The sequence below is a fragment of the Melopsittacus undulatus genome, chromosome 5, assembly GCF_012275295.1.
Source record: "Melopsittacus undulatus isolate bMelUnd1 chromosome 5, bMelUnd1.mat.Z, whole genome shotgun sequence".
NCBI lineage: Eukaryota > Metazoa > Chordata > Aves > Psittaciformes > Psittaculidae > Melopsittacus > Melopsittacus undulatus.
The window spans coordinates 21,803,119-21,820,242 of record NC_047531.1 but is presented as its reverse complement, the minus strand read 5'-3'; the positions used below and the strand labels follow the sequence as shown (position 1 = coordinate 21,820,242).

Below are 17,124 nucleotides of genomic sequence, written 5' to 3'. Positions count from 1 at the left end.
GCTTGCCATAAACTGTATAATAACCAGCCAGTGCCAAGACTGATATGACTCACTTTCTCCATCGTCTCTTCCTGGTGTACTTAGATTTTTGTGCTTTCTGGGATTACTGAGCATAGAAAACCATTTGGAGACTGCCCCTGAATTTAGATGTTGAAACTGCTATTGAAGAAGGGAGAGACTTGGTGAATTCTTCAGCTGACTGGCCATCATATCTGATCTCCAAGGACTATACTAATTCTCTTGACTACTGGAGGAGTTTAAAATATTAGCTAGTACATAGAAGCATGTATTTAGGTGCCTTAATTGACAACCCAGTTGCTGTGCAGTCTGTGTTAAGACATGTTTTGTGTAACATTAAGAATAGTGGGTTCTGCATCTGAAGTGTGGAAATTACAGCAATATAATATATCCTGGTTTATTTTTCAGCATCTTAATCTAGATAATTATAAAGCAAACTTTTCTGCTCTCTTGTGGCTTGAAGAGATCGAGGAAGAAATGGAGATAAAAGACTTTAACATGAGTGGGGTTACTTTGAAAAGGAGTGGGAACTTTTTAGTGTTGGAAGTGCCAGGAGTGGAAGAGGGCAGACCTCGCCTCACTGCAGGTAGTAGTTAATGTGCAATAAAGCCAGATAGCATGTTGATCAATATTTTCAGTGCAATTCAAACTCCATTGCTTACTCACTTGTTTTAAAGAAGTCTTACATGTATTTGAACACAAAGTTACTAATCTAGGCTACTAGACAGGTGAACTGTGCTGATAGTGTCTCAGTGAAAGTCTTAAAGTGCGGGCTGTCTGAAGCAGTGCAGCATGTAGCTGTTCTTGCACATATTCAGATACTTAGGATTTTTGATGTGCAAAAGTGGGGGCTTTCTGCAAAAATAAACTACAATGTGGTAATAACTTAAAAGACAACAGGAGTGTCAAAAGCAAAAGCCAGGAAAGTAATTTAAATTCAGAACCTCAAATAATATATTAAGATACTGTTTTCAGGAGGTACTATCTGATGGCATCAACATTTAGATCACTTCTAAAATGCAGTATACAACTGCATTTCAATTGTATTTCAGTGGTATTTCAGAACGGGCTCACAGATACAGCAACTTTGCTGAAGTTCATTAACCTCTAGTATCCTGCAAATTCTTAGTTTAACCATGCAAAAGAGCAAAAAATTTAGTGCTGTGGTTAGCATTTCACTATTCCTTTAACAGTATGTTGCCTTTCAACTTTTTTCACAATTAGGTGATAAGGTGATACTGAAAAGTCAGGTCTACTCTGAACATATAATGGAGTACGTTGCCTATATTACCGAGGTAAGCAAGGTGCATCTCCTGTTGAAAACACTGCGGTCCATGAGTTTCAGAGAAGTTGGCAGTTCATGGAGTTACAGACTATTTTAATCTAATTTTGGGAAACTAAATTTATTTTGTGTTCTGAGAGATGTTTCTGTGTTTTTATTGCATTCTTTAAGTCTTTGGCTTCCCTATGCTTTTTAGATTATAATTTTTACCTGCTCTGAAAGCACTCATAACATAATGTAAATACCCAGTATATTGACAGCCAGTAAATCTAGGTGGTTTTTTGGAGGTGGTGGTGGGGTGTTCAGTGCTTTCAGGGATGCTTCTTTGTGTTTGAAGTACTCAACTTGCATCAGTAAACTGACTTCTTTTGATCTTTGCAACAGATATGTAATGAAGATGTTAGTCTTAAACTTGATGCAGATTTTGAACAGTCTTACAACTCGGAACCCATGGATGTAGAATTTGTGCATTGCAGGTATTTTTATATTTCCAAAAAGCAGCATCTAATGATTCCTTTAGTAAATTGACTTTGAAAAAGTACACGATTGTTAATTGGTTGTTTTGATGGGTACAGGTAGGAGAAGGACATAATTAAGGTCTTGCCAACTCTTTCACCTCTTTTCCTCAACACACCTTTGCCACTGCATTCATCGGTAGAAGGCTATATCTGTAGTCAGGATGTACAAATAATTCTGGTCTTCAGCTTCTCAAAATGACTGCATCAATGCCAGGCAGTGCAGGGGGGAAGAAGGTGGGAGAGTTGGGGGGGAATGAGGTAGGGTTTGGTTGCTTAGAGTTTTTTAAGAAAAAAAGATACACCAGTATGGCTGCAAGAATATGGGAGGAATGGAGGTGGGGCAAAAGTTGCTGATGCTAACCACCTGTCCTTTTATGGTTTTGTCTCATCTGTGAGATGTTACTATCTGTAGAGTTGCATTATCCTCTCTGTAAAACCAGTTTTGCAGAGAACTTCCTTTAAAGGCTATCTGGGCCTGGAACACCAACACATCTTTGTCTCACTGAAGAGCTAGAGGATATACGTGTTAGTATTTTTCATGGCAGAGCTGTCGAATGACACTTCTGTAGTGTATTTCTCAATAGGTGCTGCTTTTAAAAAAAAATGTTTTATACAAAAAAAAACAACTTATCTCTGTATGGACCTTGTATGCTGCAATAGTTTGTTGAAATATAAGCTCCTTAATCTACAAATTTGTATTCTAATAACAGGATTACTAGCAGGCGATGCCAGTTGGCAGTTGAGCAAGCTATCTACCTGGGTGAAAAAGGTACACTTCAGTTGACTTAAGCTGTCTAGAGGAGTGAGTTTGTGGGGTTTATTGTGGTTTAGATTGCTTTCAGGGCATACTGAGAAGAATGCATTGTAGGTTGTACTTACAGGATTTTTCTGTAATGTTCATTTTCTAAACAACTCTGAATCTGGAGTGGGTATCATCAAAATAATTTCATCTGTTGGCCATCACAAGGGAGAGGAGCAGAAACAAACTTCAAACTGTTTGAGCCAATAACAAATGTAGAAATTGCACTGATAGAAGAATAGCAAGCGAAACAGCAGTGGTTTGTTACCTCAATTTATTACAAAGCACTGATTTCTGGCTTTATGGTTGAGTAGAGCAATCTGTATGAATTTCATACAGGTTTTTACCGCATTTATGTTAGTTCTGATAAACCAGTTTTGGCAACTCAGAGCAAGCTGATGTAGCAGCAGTGATGTTAATCAATGTAATGTGCTTTCAAATTTCTCTACTTTCTCTTTTTCCTGTAAATTTAAAGTGTTATTTCCAGAAAGACTTGTCTTGCAATCACCACAAGCTGTCAAGACCCAGAATACTGCTAAGTATTGTGTTGTTGATGATGGCCTTGAACAATGTTTCCAGCAGGAAAGTAAGGTATCTATTCTTAAATGTTCCTTAAAATGCTGACTGCCATTCAGACTGGTAACAGGTACCTACCAGACAGTTATTGTTAGAAGGAATTGCATAATGGTGTATCAAAGAATCAAAGTTGTATTCTGCTGCTTTCTGATGAGGAAAGTCTTTGCTGCCTGGGGCAGGGGATTTTATGATAGCTAATACTATTAAGCTAAGGCAAGTGCTAATAAAAAACCCTATATGATTATAGTTGGAATTTTCAGACTTGCCTTAGACTAGTTTTCATAGCTACTGTTGACTAGATACTGAAGTCCTGTCACCTGTGGCAGGACCTAATTTTATGATGCGAGGTAATCATCCTATCCTGAGTAGATTCACTCAGGCTTCTTAACTGCTAAATTACATGAAAAATATGTAGAAATCTTTCTTAGGTAACCCTCTGAAGTCCTTTCTAGTCCTCCTTTCTATTCGAAGCAGCACTTGTCACCATCACTAAATCACGTCAGCCTGGGGGAGGTGGGGAAGCGTTTGTTTATTTTTGTCTAGAGATTCCACAGTCTCTACACAACCTGTGCTTCACCACCTTTCCACTCAAGATTTTTGCTGAATTCCCAGTATGAATCTTCCACCTGCAACAAGTGGATGTTATCCCTTATGTCACTACAAAGAAGGAAGGGCTTGTCTGTCAGTTTTTTGTAACTTTGATTTAGACTACCTCTTCACTTCCTCATAGCCAAACTTAAATCTGAGTTTTCAGCCTTTCCAATTCATAACAAGAACATAGCATTCACAGTAAGCAAGGATCCTGAAAAGGGCTGAGGATTACTGTTCAGCCAGTGTGTTCTCAGACTGTTTTGGTACACCCAGTTTTAAATGCATTTACCTTCACTTGCTGTTTTCAGGTCAAAAACCTGCAGAACAAACAGGGAAAATGCACTGTATCAAGGGACGTGAACACAGCAGATGTGATGAGAGTAGCTGCACCAACAAGCCAACTTGGTATACTTTCTGTTCTTGAATATAAAGTATTAGTTCAGGATTGCAGTCACTTCAGCAAGCCAGGGCTGAGTAAGATACTTTTGAGATATCCTTGTGTTCTGTCTTTTAAGAGACAAATTCTAGAATGTTACTAGCAGCAAGTTTTATTGAAGTCTTTCTGTGGATTACTTAAATATCTCCATTCATAGAATGGTTTGCGTTGGAAGAGACCGTAAAGCTCACCTAGTTCCAGCTCTCCCTGCCGTGAGCAGGGACACCTTCCACTAGGCCAGGTTGATCAAAGCCCTGTCCAGCCTGGCCTTGAACGCTGTCAGGGTGGGGACAACAAACATCTAGTGATGTATTTGTACTCAGTAAATTACCATCTCCCAGTCATTTACTAGAAAATTTTTGGTCATGTTCAAAGTTTCTAATTTGCTGCTGCGATGCTGTGTCTCATCCTTGGGATGGCTCCTTTGAAAAGATGCCGTATCTTTAGAAGACTTTTCAGAAAGCCCAGATCATTCCTGAGCTTTTCCGGAAAGGGTGAATTTAAATATCAGTGTATTTAATTCCCGAAGAGGGAGATTTTTATCACTTTCTAGCAATAGGATGCCTGAAGAAATACAGAATGGATTACTTACAGTGTGTTTCTGTCCACAGTTAATAAGATTCTGCTGTGGAAAGCTAAAGCTAGACTGATTTGGACAGGATTAAGGAAAAAAAAAATCAGTAGTTGTGGCTTACTACTGGTCATCTAGTACTGGTACTGTTCTTGCAGCACCAGTTACTGAAAGTTACTGAGATTTTGCTGATGCGGGACCAAAAAAACGAGCTTCATGCTGAAATTACAGAAAGAGGCTTGCAAGATTATTGAGTTACGTAATCATAGTCCTTTCCTGGCCTTCAGTTTTGTTAAAGAACCAGTACGCTCCTGAGAGATTAATGGCTTATTTTCTACACACTACTCTATGAAACTGAGATTTTTGAGCATTTCATTAGTTGTTACCACATAAAGAAAATGACTTTTTTTTTTGAAGCATAATGTGAACTGGAATTGTTTGAACCTGCATTAAAAACATTTATGTGGAGTTTTAATGTATGTTTATCTTGATTATAGTTGCTGAAACTGGGACACTTAAACAGGGAGGTCTTGAATTTTTCAATCCTATGCTGAATGAGCAACAGAAACTGGCAGTGAAAAGGATACTGAGTGGTGAATGCCGTCCAACACCCTATGTTCTTTTTGGACCACCAGGAACTGGAAAAACAGTAACAGTAATTGAAGCTATTTTACAGGTAACGGTGGATGGGAAATCAGTCGCCTATAATCTTTTCAGTATTGGAACACTTACAGTAATTCTGTAAGTGCTGTCTTACTTTTTCCCAAGATCATTTTCAAAAGCTCAGTGAAAAAGGAAAGATCTTGAAATGGATACAGTAGAATTCCTGAATGGCTTATTTTCAAACCTGCTTGTCTTTGTCTTTAAAACTTTAGTGAACAGTATCTAACTTGTGATTCCAGTAGGGCACAAAATATTTGTGAAGCATGGGTATACACTAATGTGAAAGCCATGAATTAATTCTCCTGTCAGTACGCTCAGTTTGAGAGGAGTTGTAACTGTGAAGACTGCTGTTCTTGAGCTGCAAAAGGATGGATGAATATAACATGTACATAAAGGTTTAGGATTCTGTGTTCAGTGAAATCAGGTATGTTGGAGCTATTGCAGTTTTTCTAATTAAACTTTTTTTTTATGTCTATTTTCTTTAATGTAGATACATTCTACTCTCCCAGACAGTCGAATTTTGGTTTGTGCACCATCAAATGCTGCAACAGATCTAATTTGCTTGCGGCTGCATCAAAGCAATCTATTAAAACCAGGAACTATGGTCCGAGTTAATGCTTTGTTCAGGTCAGAAGAGGTAAATATGATAGATATCTGCCATTCATATTTCCATTTTAATATTTTGGTCCTAAATGACTGATCTGGTAATGTAACTATCATGGTTATTAGACTGGTTAGGCTTCTTTAGGATCCAAATTATAAAAATACTACTTCAGCTTTTCCAGAAGATTAACTGGAAAATGCTGATCACAGTCTGACTGTATGACCACAGAATCTTCACCTCTTCCTTGCAGTGCCTAACTTCACAAGCAGCACATGCATATTGGTCAGATTTTTCATGTAAGATGCTTTGATATGCAAAGCAGTCTTAAAGTCTGTAGCTGAAGTCAAGCCTTGTTTCCAGATTCAGATTACTTACATGGAAATGTAAACAAGTAGGATTGGCATTTTTATACAATACACATTGTGTATTTTATGTATACATATATACTTCATATACATACATAAGTATATGAAACATCCGTATGTTCAGTTTTGATCCTGACAACAAAAAAACCCCACAGATGTCTTGCATATGTGCTACTTTGTTTAGGCAAATTAATGAAGAATTCAGTTTGGTATATGAATGGGTCTAAAAGTGTTTTGCTCAGCTTTTAAAGTAGTTTTCAGTGGGCTTTTTAATTCAAACTGAAGCAGTTTGGTTTAGAGTGGCATTTTGTTTTGCAAAATACTTTTTTGTTTTTGCAGCAAATTAATGACCTGGTGAAACCTTACTGCAAGGATGGTGATGATGTTCAGAAGGCATTATGGTTCAGGATAATAATTACCACATGCAGCAGTGCAGGAATGTTTTATCAAGCAGAAATACGGTAGAGTACTATAGATAGGCATATTGCTGAGGTAGCTGGGTGCTACAAAACTGAGTTTTTATATATGCTCTGTACTGTAACTCAAGCTTCTTTAATACAGTTTATTGCATGTGTCCCTCTTTTGAAATTGTCTTCCTAGCAAACAATTTGGTTTTAGGAATACTGCAGCAGAGACTTTCTCTGTGGTAAATGCAAGAATTATCTTGAATAATGTTAAAAGATTTTTGACACAATAACCTTTGCTTCACTAAGTGGGAGCCCTCCAAAATGGATGGGAGCCTTGGAAATGATATAGCTCTTGATAATCATTTTGGCTCAAAATGATTGTCACACTAAAAAATATGTTATGCTTGGCTTTTAGCAAGTTACCTTTAATTGTGGAAAAAAAAAAAACAACCCCAAACCTACCATGTCAATTGCTGGTAACTAAAGCTTCCTCTGCTTTTGATTTTAACTTCGTGAAAGGACACTCTGAAGCCTAACTGGCTTGAGTTGTTGGAAACAAAGCCTGGGGATTGTCTTGGCTCCACCAAGTGCACTGTTCTAATTAAGTAGCTTGAAGGAAACTCAGAACAAGGAAGGCTTTTCTGAGTGTCTTAACCTTGGTATGAGCAATGCTTTAATTAAGATAACCAGTGGCTGTGTATATTGGAGTATGTAAGTAAAAGCACAGATGACATATTGAACTTACTGGGGTTTTTTTCTATGTTGCATGTTGAAAATACACTTCTTTGCTCAGTGAATGGAGTTGCCTGGTATGCTTGACAAGGACGTTAACAGAATTGCTGAGATCAGCCACAGGGTGGCAGAATGAACTAATCTGAAAACAGACCTATCTGGGGTTCATGTTATTTAATTCTAGGCTTGGACATTTCACTCATGTGATTCTGGACGAGGCCGGACAAGTAACTGAACCAGAGAGCTTGATTCCTATTGGGTTGATATCAGAAGCTAATGGACAGGTAGTTCTCTTGGCATCACTTCCTGAAAGGAAGAAAATTTTGGTCCACTGTTATTTCTATGAATGCAAGTAGCAGCTTCCTGGTAATGAATATGGGATTCTGAGTACTTGTAATGAATCTTATTCCTGCACAATAGCTGTTTCCCACACTTGCATGAGTTCTTTTACATCAAAACAAGTCTATGTTGGTAGGACAGGATTCAGGGTGTGGAAGATGTCAAAATAAAAATACGCTTTCTTAGTTTAAGGCAGCAATGTACTTCTGTCCTGGGCCTGTGCAGACAGATCGGATGTTTGCAGGAAAGCAGAATACTTCATATCAGTTGACCTTTTTTAATTCTGAACTGTGTATGTTGTTACTGAAATTACATTTTAATAACTTTCTTAATAAATGATGGATGTATTTTTATTTTTCATTCCATATACAGATAGTTCTTGCTGGAGATCCAAAGCAGTTAGGGCCAGTAATAAAATCTAAAATTGCACTGATGTTTGGATTAAACGTGTCCTTTCTGGAAAGGCTGACATCAAGAGAGATATACCTGAGAGATGAGGATGCTTTTGCTGCCTGTGGAGCATATAATCCTTTGTTGGTGAGGAAAACTACCATTTTCATTTTACCTATATTAAAAAAGGAGAAACTGTGGTTCCTGCTCTTTCCTTACCACCTTTCTGCTCCCTGATGCTTAATGATTAGGTTAGCTTGAGTGCTAGTTGTCTAGGAAACCTTGATTATTTTGAATATATACTCCAGGTAACAAGGATGCTGAGTCCTCCAGCATATTAAAATCCTTCTTTGAAGGGATTCTCTATTCTCAAGCAGAATAGGTCAAATGTTGTATACAAAACAGAAGTCTAAATAATGACTTAAAATTCCCTTCCATTTCCATGGTCTTCTTTTACTGTAACTGCATTACTTACATGAGAGCAGATTCTACTTTTAGAATAAAAAGATTTAAAAAAAAACTAAACCATCTTGTTTAAACATAAAGATTAATTTTGAAACACAGTGTTTCAGAAAGGAAAAGAAAGCAGTTCCTGGTTATTTGTTTTGAGGGATTTTTTTTTATCACCTCTTCCTGAAGTACAGCTTCCCGAAACCTTGTATGGTGACGTACCTAAAGTCTGTGTTAAGTGGCAGAGGTAGGATAGTACGTAAACAAGCACAGATCTTTCAGCTGCTTTAACTTACTGTCTGAATCTGAAGTACAGGGCCAAAGTTAAACTTACTAAAATGCCTTCCTCTTCTCATGGTAATACACTTCGGAGAATTAAACTGAGAGCACAGATGACTAGATGACCATGTAAACAGAAGAGGGACAAAATCTGATGGCATACCTGTTGGGAAAAGTGAGGTGTTTGGCCCTGGGCTTTACATTGGGTTCATCCTGCTGAAAAACCTGTCGTACTTCCTCCTAAAATTTGTTACAGCAAACTTTCATTGCTGTGTGCCTTATATATGGTCTTTAAGTAGAATTGGCATAATGAGAGAGCAGGAAGTATGAGGGCTTTTAAAGATACTATTTAACTTTGAGTATCATATGTTAGTCTTCTTTATGGGACATACTGGGTTCTGAGCTGTTCATTACAGACTAGAATTATTCCTTAAGGGCCATTCTTTCATTTAAATACAGAAGCCAGAAATGTATTTGTCAGCTGTTTTAATGCTCCCTTTCTGCCTGTCAGGACTTCTTCAGAAAAAAAATTGGGCTACGTCCATGGAAACCCCATTCAAACCAATTCATTTGTCAAGTACATTCAGCTGGCTTTATCTTTCTTCTTTTTCCTCCCCTTGGAGAGGAAAGAGATGTTTTTTCAAAAGACTGCTTTTTTTATTTAGAGTAGATCACACCTGCAGTTTTTGCATTCAATACAGGTCTTCAGCAGCTTTAGAAAAGCTGAATGTTAGAGGATGGTGAAGTAATCACAGAGTCAAAGAACAGTTAGGGTTGGAAAGGAAGGTAAGATCATCCAGTTCCAACCCCCTGCTGTGGGCAGGAACACCTCACACTAGACTATGACCAAGGCTCTGTCCAATCAGGCCTTGAGCAATGTCAGGGATGGAGCATTTAACACTTTTTTGGGAACCCATTCTAGTGCCTCACCACCCTCACAGTAAAGAATTTTTTCCTTATAGCTAACCTGAGCTTCCCCTGTTCAAGTTCTAACCCGTTACCCCTTGTCCTATCACTGCAGTCCCTAATGAAGAGTCCCTCCCCAGCATCCTTGTAGGCTCCCTTCAGATACTGGAAGACTGCTATGAGGTCTTCACGCAGCCTTCTCCAAGCTGAACAGCCCCAACTTTCTCAGCCTGCCTTTGTATATATCTGCTTGGGAGCTGTGTAGTGTGAAGTTTGATGAATAATTATCTGTTTCAGTTATGGATTTGGGGTTTTGGTTTTGCAGATCACAAAACTTACAAAGAACTACAGGTCACATCCTGCGTTGCTTGCCTTGCCATCTAAATTGTTTTATCATAAGGAACTAGAAGTTTGTGCGGACACTTCAGTAGTAAATTCTTTGTTGCGTTGGGGGAAACTGCCCAAGAAGGGATTTCCACTAATTTTTCATGGAGTAAGGGTATGTAAAATGTTTCTGTAGAGAAAATACAAATGAGGATGCCTTATAGAAGTTTACTGATGTTGTAGATGAATTTTCGTTAGAAAAAAATCTAGAAAGGATGTGAAAAATGAAGAAATTTTTCTTTTGCCAGTAATATGACTTTCTGCACATCTGATTTTAGAAACAGCTACTGAAGTCAAATGTTTGCTAAGAACTTGAGCAGCTGCCCATTGCAGTGTATTGTGGAGACATTTTGACACAAATTTAAATTCATAGCAGATTAACCAAGATGCAGCTACAGTCAGATGCCTTTAGATTGCTTTTGTTGAGAGTTTGCTGCATGCAAATGAATACAGGGCTCTAAAACTAGATGAGTATTAAGGCTTAAGTAGGCAGGGGGGAAAAATAGTGGGTTAGAACAAGATTTTTTTTCTTCAGTCTTCCAAGAATTTAGTAAAAAGTGGTAACATCCACTGCTTGGAGAGGATTGGTTTTGAGCTCGTCTACCTTGCACAAGCACAAGATACCAATGTGCTGATGTGTTAGAGAGTTGAGATTTAATCCCTTTGTTGCACACCTAAAGTACTGTTGTCATATAAATTCTCCACCAAATTCTTAACAAAAAGAGTTAGTTGATACTGTTCATTGGAAGAGGTGTGTAGGGAAGAAGACAAATTGTATATAACATTACATCACCTTTTTTTTTGCATTTAGTATGTATAAGAATAATATATTAATAAGTAATCACTTCTGCACCTGGTCTTCATCTTGTTTCCTTTCCCCTAATACAGGGCAGTGAAATACGTGAAAGTCGCAGTCCTTCATGGTTTAATCCAGTTGAAGCAGTTCAAGTAATGCGGTACTGTTCTCACCTTGCTAGAAGTGAGAACACTGCAGTGCCAGTGACTGACATTGGAGTGATTACACCATATCGTAAACAGGTAGAAATGATGCCTAACAACTTCAGAGTTGCTGTATTTTATCTTATGGATTTACACTGTGGCTGTGGCTTGTTAAAGTCAGGGAGGCATATGTCAAAACTTTGCTCTTGTGCATCATCCTACACAGTGTATTATCAATCCCTAGTGATGTTTCCATTGAAATCTAAACATAGAGGAAGACAGCAAGTAATGGCATTCTACTCTTTTACTTTTAAAAATTGGAAAACAATTAAGGCAAGCTGTTTTGGAAGCAGAGTTTTCAGCTGTTGGGAGTAAAGGGTGCATGTCAGGAATTTATTATCCAACAGCTGGAGCAGCAGTCTGATTGTGTCACTTACTTTCTGCACTGAAGACTTTAACAAAAAGGAAATGTAGTGAAGTAGGTGGCATGTCACCTTGCTATGGCTTTGAGGAAACTAGAGGAGTTGGGATGACTTAGCTGTCCTGTAGTCAGATTTGAAGTCTGTGCTGCTATTTAAACCTGTAGAGAATGTTGAGTGTCAACTTGAAATGCTGTGCTTTATTTTTAAAGCTATTTACATTCACGTCTGTTTAAAATGAGAGCAGACAGCATGTACGTAAGGATACATCTCCTTTCATTTCCAGAGGATGCTCTGGACCATGCATCTCATTTCCCTTGATATTCACATCTCAGATTTCATGGCATTACGTGTGTGGGTTGGGGGAGACAACCCACACAACATGACCTGTGTGGAAAAGACCAACCCCTGTTGAGGAAATCATGCTTGCAAATACGCTGATCCTCCTGGTCAGGTGTATTATGTGCCTGCCTGTGTTTGCAGTTACTTTTTGTTTTTCAAACATTTATATATTGCTGTGGCTGAACCTCTTATACTCCCTAAAACGTTTCACATCATTTAATGTGATTATGTCCTTCATCTGCCTGCGATGCAAGGCATAGAAGAATAATGTCTGCTTCAAGAAAGTCACCTTGTATTGCAGGAATGCCAATTAAAAAGTAGTCATTGACTATTCCCCATCTCAGCCAGGCATGGTTTCTTGGTAAATTTCTTGGAGCTCTTAGTGTATGCTCTCCAGCAAGCTTTTAGCAGATGGTAAGATGCTGATCCCACACATAGCAGCATTTTGGTCCACAAGACTCCTTTTTCTCTTTTTGGGAGGATACTTAAGGTCACATCTCACCTCTGTCTTTAACTGCATGGTGCAACTGACAAAGGTGGAATCTGCACAGTCATCTTGAGGGGCTAGGGAAAGCTACTTGCCCTGCCGAATCTGTGATAAGCATGGTTTTGGATATAATGAAAATTGTAAGAAGAGGGTTTATGGATCTAAGTTGTCCTTCTCATTAAAATCCAGACTGATTTCTGTTTCAGTGATGGTAGCAAGCGCTGCACCTTGTCAGTTGTGTAATAAGTGTGATACTCCTCAGGAAAAGTTACTGTTCAGTTTTAAAACCTTACTGGTGAGTGATGGCTGAGTGAAGTGTAGGCATTTCCTGAGACTTCTCTGTGTTAAATCACATACTTGTATGCAGAGTATGTTTCAGTTCAGAAGTAATCAAATGTAAACCTCTCAAATGTAAAAATTAATTCCTTCCAACACTGGTTTGTTGTTGGTTTTGTTTTTTCTTGGTAGGTGGAAAAAATTAGACTTCTTCTGAGAAGTATCGATTTGGCAGACATTAAAGTTGGCTCAGTAGAAGAGTTTCAAGGGCAGGAGTACATGGCTGTCATCTTATCAACAGTATGTATATTTGTTGTGGTCATCTCGAGAGTTTTTGTATGTCTGATTCTCTGTGTTTCCTCTTTGATGTAGGGCTTTACAGGATAAAAGAATAAAAAAAAGATGTATTTTTGTCAGTCTGTCACAGTATTTGAAAACAGCTTATTTTTAGGTGCATGGAAACAGTAGAGCATCTGTGATTTTTTGAAGTAAACTTTAAACCTTTGTAGATACTCATGCTGAGTTTATTTTGGAGGTTCATGCAGATAATGTACCTTTCACTTAGGGAGAGTCTTTAGATACACGTTTGGGAAGATAACGCATGGGGAATTGTGTTGAGGCTATTCCTTGCATTTGACAAAGGGGGAAGAGGATTGTCACAGAGTACTGGGAGGGCTTGCTGTTATTTGGAAGCTGGTAACCTTTGTGTCTCATCTTTTGCAAAGTTGATGGCAATATGCTCCAGCAGATGTCTGTCTGTTCTGAAAGATCTCAGTGCATGTTATTTGCTGGTGGCAAAGATGAGGTCATAGTTTTCAGGCAGTTGCCTAGAGTATGGAAATACTGTTTGTAGCAGCGGAGACACCAGGCTTCAGAAGACTCCCCAAGTTGAGCTGAGGTTAAATGTAAGCATATGCCCATTCCATCTCTAAATCCTAGATGCTCTTCCAGCAAATGTACCTGTCCCTGGTATTTGAATTCATGTGAAAACCCCATAAATGGAAAAGCTACAGCAGCTTCTTTATATCCTACTTTTATGTTCTTTGTCTTTTCAGGCATGTAAGATTGTTGCCTGAGGCTCTTGTCAGGAGGCTTTTCTTTGTGCTTCTAAGAAGAAATCAGTGTGGGGTTGAGAAGTGTAAGCAGCAGCTGACAAGTCAGCTAATATCTGCTGAGGCTTTTTTGCAGAGAGCTTCTTGCTACCAGAATACATGGTACCAATCTGAGTCAATAGCTATCAAATATATGCTGCTGTAGGCATGCTGAACTCCTGGACAGAAGTAAAAATCGCTGCTGGATCAGTGGAAAAAGACAGTTGGGAAATCTTAGAGAAAGCTTAATATTGTATCAGCAAATGATACCAGGTCAGTGTAGGATGATACTTGAGGGTTCAGACTTTCTTTTAGTGGGCATTGTGGGCCCTACATAGCTGTGTTTCTACACTGTGGAATTCAGAATAGAGAAGTCTGCATATATTTGCTTTTTTTCCAAATGGTGACATGGTTTTGGTGCAGTAAGTCTCTAAACTTAGAAGATGGAAGTGTTTGGAATGTGGAGCTCCTGAGGTTTTTGTGACCTAGGTCCCTCAGGGGTGTTCAAGAACATATGGAACAGGCAGAGCCTGTAAGTCTGAGTAATGGCATACATGGCAAACTGGTCAGAGGAGGAAGTATAGACCAGGAATGGGTAGCTGAAGATATGACCAGTACTGGCCTACTTGTAGCAGGAGTACATAGGATTTCCAGGAGAGAGTAGGATAAAACAGCTGTGTAAACAACCAAAGCACTGAAAGCAGAGTGGATGCAGGGGTGGAGGAACAGTTGGTTTTGGGGATTGTTTTGTGGCTTGGAGGAAGAGTCTGGGGGATTGTCTTGTTTGGTTTGTTTTTTTTTTTCCTGAGGGCAGTGGTATTACGACTGCTTTCTTTGTTCTGCATCATACCATAGCTTTTCAATCCAGCATTGTTTTTCTCTTAAACTACTCCTAGGTATGTACCATGCTCCTGTTTATAACAACTCATTATTTTGGTCATGAAAACCATCTTTTATCAAAGATGGGTTCAAATATAGGTAAAATAGAGGTGTAAATTTAATGAGTACGCTACAGCACACTAGTTGCTTTGGCTGTTTTTTCTAAGCTAAATCAAAGCACACTGATGAGACTACTGAAGGAGGCCTGCAGAAAAGATGCACTGTCATTCAGCTGCAGGACTTGGAATACCAGCAGCTCTAGCATTTCTTCTACTAACAAGATAATAATTACTGGGATTTCTGAAGCAGTTTTGGTATCTTGTGTTTCAGATTACAGGGGGGTAGTCCTGATGCTAAAGTAAAACCTAGTGCACCATTCTCTTATAATTGCTGAAGTTGTCTTAGCAGCCTGTTGGGGAATAGACTTCCTGTGGGAAAGCCAGTGGTGGGAAATAGTTAGGTAGCTGCAATTTAGAAGCTAACTTGTGCATTGCTGATGTTGAGCTGCAGATGTAGATTGCGGCAGGAAGCAAATGCTGTGTTAAAGTTATGCTATGGCTATTGCAAGGTAAGTTGCTTTCTCTTTATTTTATTACTAAAATTATCCATAATTTTAGGTGCGATCTTGTGAAGGCTTATTTGGTGATGCCAAATACTCTTTGGGCTTTCTCTTTAACCCAAAGAGATTTAATGTAGCAGTTACTAGAGCAAAAGCTTTGCTCATCGTCGTTGGAAATCCTGATGTTCTTGCAAAAGTAAGTTTTGTTTTTATACCTTTGGTATTTGCCACAGTGAATGAATGATTTGGGTCGTTACTTTTTTCTTGATGTTATGTCTGACTTTCCAGATAAAAAGGAAAGCAGTATTCTGGAAATGATTGGAATAGTAAATTCTGTCTCCCCACACCTATGTGCAACAAATGCTAACTTAGAGCAGCTGTAAGTCTTCCTTCAGTGTTAGGCCATGCTTGCAGCAGCCCTATTGCTGGAAAAGGTCCTGTTAAATCTCCTGCATTCATGTGCTGAGTTAATTTGTTAGAAAATTCACAGAGCAATGTGATTCAAATAAAATATTCCACTTCTATTCCAGGATCCCTGTTTTTGTGCACTGTTAGAATACAGTTTAATGAATGGAGCTTATGTCGGTTGTGACCTGCCTCCAGAGCTGGCATACCTGCAGAAGTGAGTTTCTGGTCTTCACCTCAACCTTGCTAGGCACAGATCAGTTTACTATTTGTAAAGCTAATACCATCTGAAAGATTGATGAATACAACAGCCTGTGGTATCAGCGTGGGATTTGATTTTGCATTCTTAAGTGCTTCAAACATAATAACATGTAATGTAACCATATATTTCCCCTGCCCCATAGGAGTCTGAGCATTAAATATTGTGTAAGAGCTGTTGACGACTTTGGCATTTTACATATTCCCCTAATGATGCATTACGTATTTGACCATAATGATTTGGGTTAGAGGGAGGTGGGGGGGAATGTTTAAGGTGACTTTACTGTAATTAAAGAAATCAACTCGAAGACTGATTTAAACATGTCTCTTCTAGTAGCATGTGATATGTTGTTAAACGGATGTGATCTACTAGCTGAAAGGCCTGTTTATTTTTGTTCTAGTCAATATTGTTGTTCATGGAAAGGTACCAAAAATTGTGTATCTTCTTCCCTTTGACAGGTGTGATTAGTTTTCCAGTGTTCAAGATGCATTCAGCCATCATCTGTTTTGAAACTAAGAATATTTAACAGCAATTTGATCCTGAGGAAAGCCAGCACCCTTTGCCCTCAGGGAAGGGCACATGTTCTGAAACAGTTGGAAGCTTCTACAAACAAGATTTTAGTACTTCACGAAGTGAAAAAGTTGAGATTTAACAGTATAAAATAGTAGTGGCAGCTTACTTGCTTTTCTGTTTGGAATGTATGTGACTTTATGCCTCTGCATAGAAGAGTTATGTTTGAATCTGTAACAGTATGCATAGAAGAGTATGCCTGAATCCTCCCAAGCTTCAGAACAAAAATGTTGATAAATCGCTTAAGTTAGCTTTTTCCTGTTCTGTAATCTTCTCAGCTTCTTGATCTTCTGAGAATTCTGTAGTGCCTCCTAAAACTGGACAATCCCAAGTATTTACGTGTGTCTTGTAATTTTGTTATGGGAGTGTTACAGTAATATATGCATGATATGAGCTGGAATAATGCATAAATATCTCCACTTGACGAATATTGAGTGTTTTAAGCCAAGCTTGCTTTAAAAAAAAAAAAACATACTTTCAGTTTTTACGGCCTTTATACATACAGCTGAGATCACACAGGATTTTCTTGGGTTTTCTCTGCATTCCAGCTATCTGCTGTGGTGTGTCAGAACAATGCTTTTCTCTCCT

The 17,124-nt window shown here is 38.5% G+C and overlaps 1 protein-coding gene across 1 annotated transcript in view; it reads left to right on the top strand.

Annotated features, from left to right (window-relative positions):
* Positions 1-15,928, top strand: part of MOV10L1 (Mov10 like RNA helicase 1) — a 31,873-nt gene extending 15,945 nt beyond the window's left edge. Inside the window, exons 9-23 of the mRNA XM_034062928.1 lie at positions 427-604; positions 1,243-1,313; positions 1,685-1,776; positions 2,529-2,587; positions 3,093-3,203; positions 5,289-5,467; positions 5,945-6,091; positions 6,763-6,884; positions 7,747-7,846; positions 8,274-8,438; positions 10,252-10,425; positions 11,199-11,348; positions 12,966-13,073; positions 15,361-15,498; positions 15,833-15,928. Coding sequence (XP_033918819.1) covers positions 427-604; positions 1,243-1,313; positions 1,685-1,776; positions 2,529-2,587; positions 3,093-3,203; positions 5,289-5,467; positions 5,945-6,091; positions 6,763-6,884; positions 7,747-7,846; positions 8,274-8,438; positions 10,252-10,425; positions 11,199-11,348; positions 12,966-13,073; positions 15,361-15,498; positions 15,833-15,928 — 1,890 coding nt within the window. The remainder of the gene's footprint in view (positions 1-426; positions 605-1,242; positions 1,314-1,684; positions 1,777-2,528; positions 2,588-3,092; positions 3,204-5,288; positions 5,468-5,944; positions 6,092-6,762; positions 6,885-7,746; positions 7,847-8,273; positions 8,439-10,251; positions 10,426-11,198; positions 11,349-12,965; positions 13,074-15,360; positions 15,499-15,832) is intronic.
* The last annotated feature ends 1,196 nt before the right edge of the window (positions 15,929-17,124 follow it).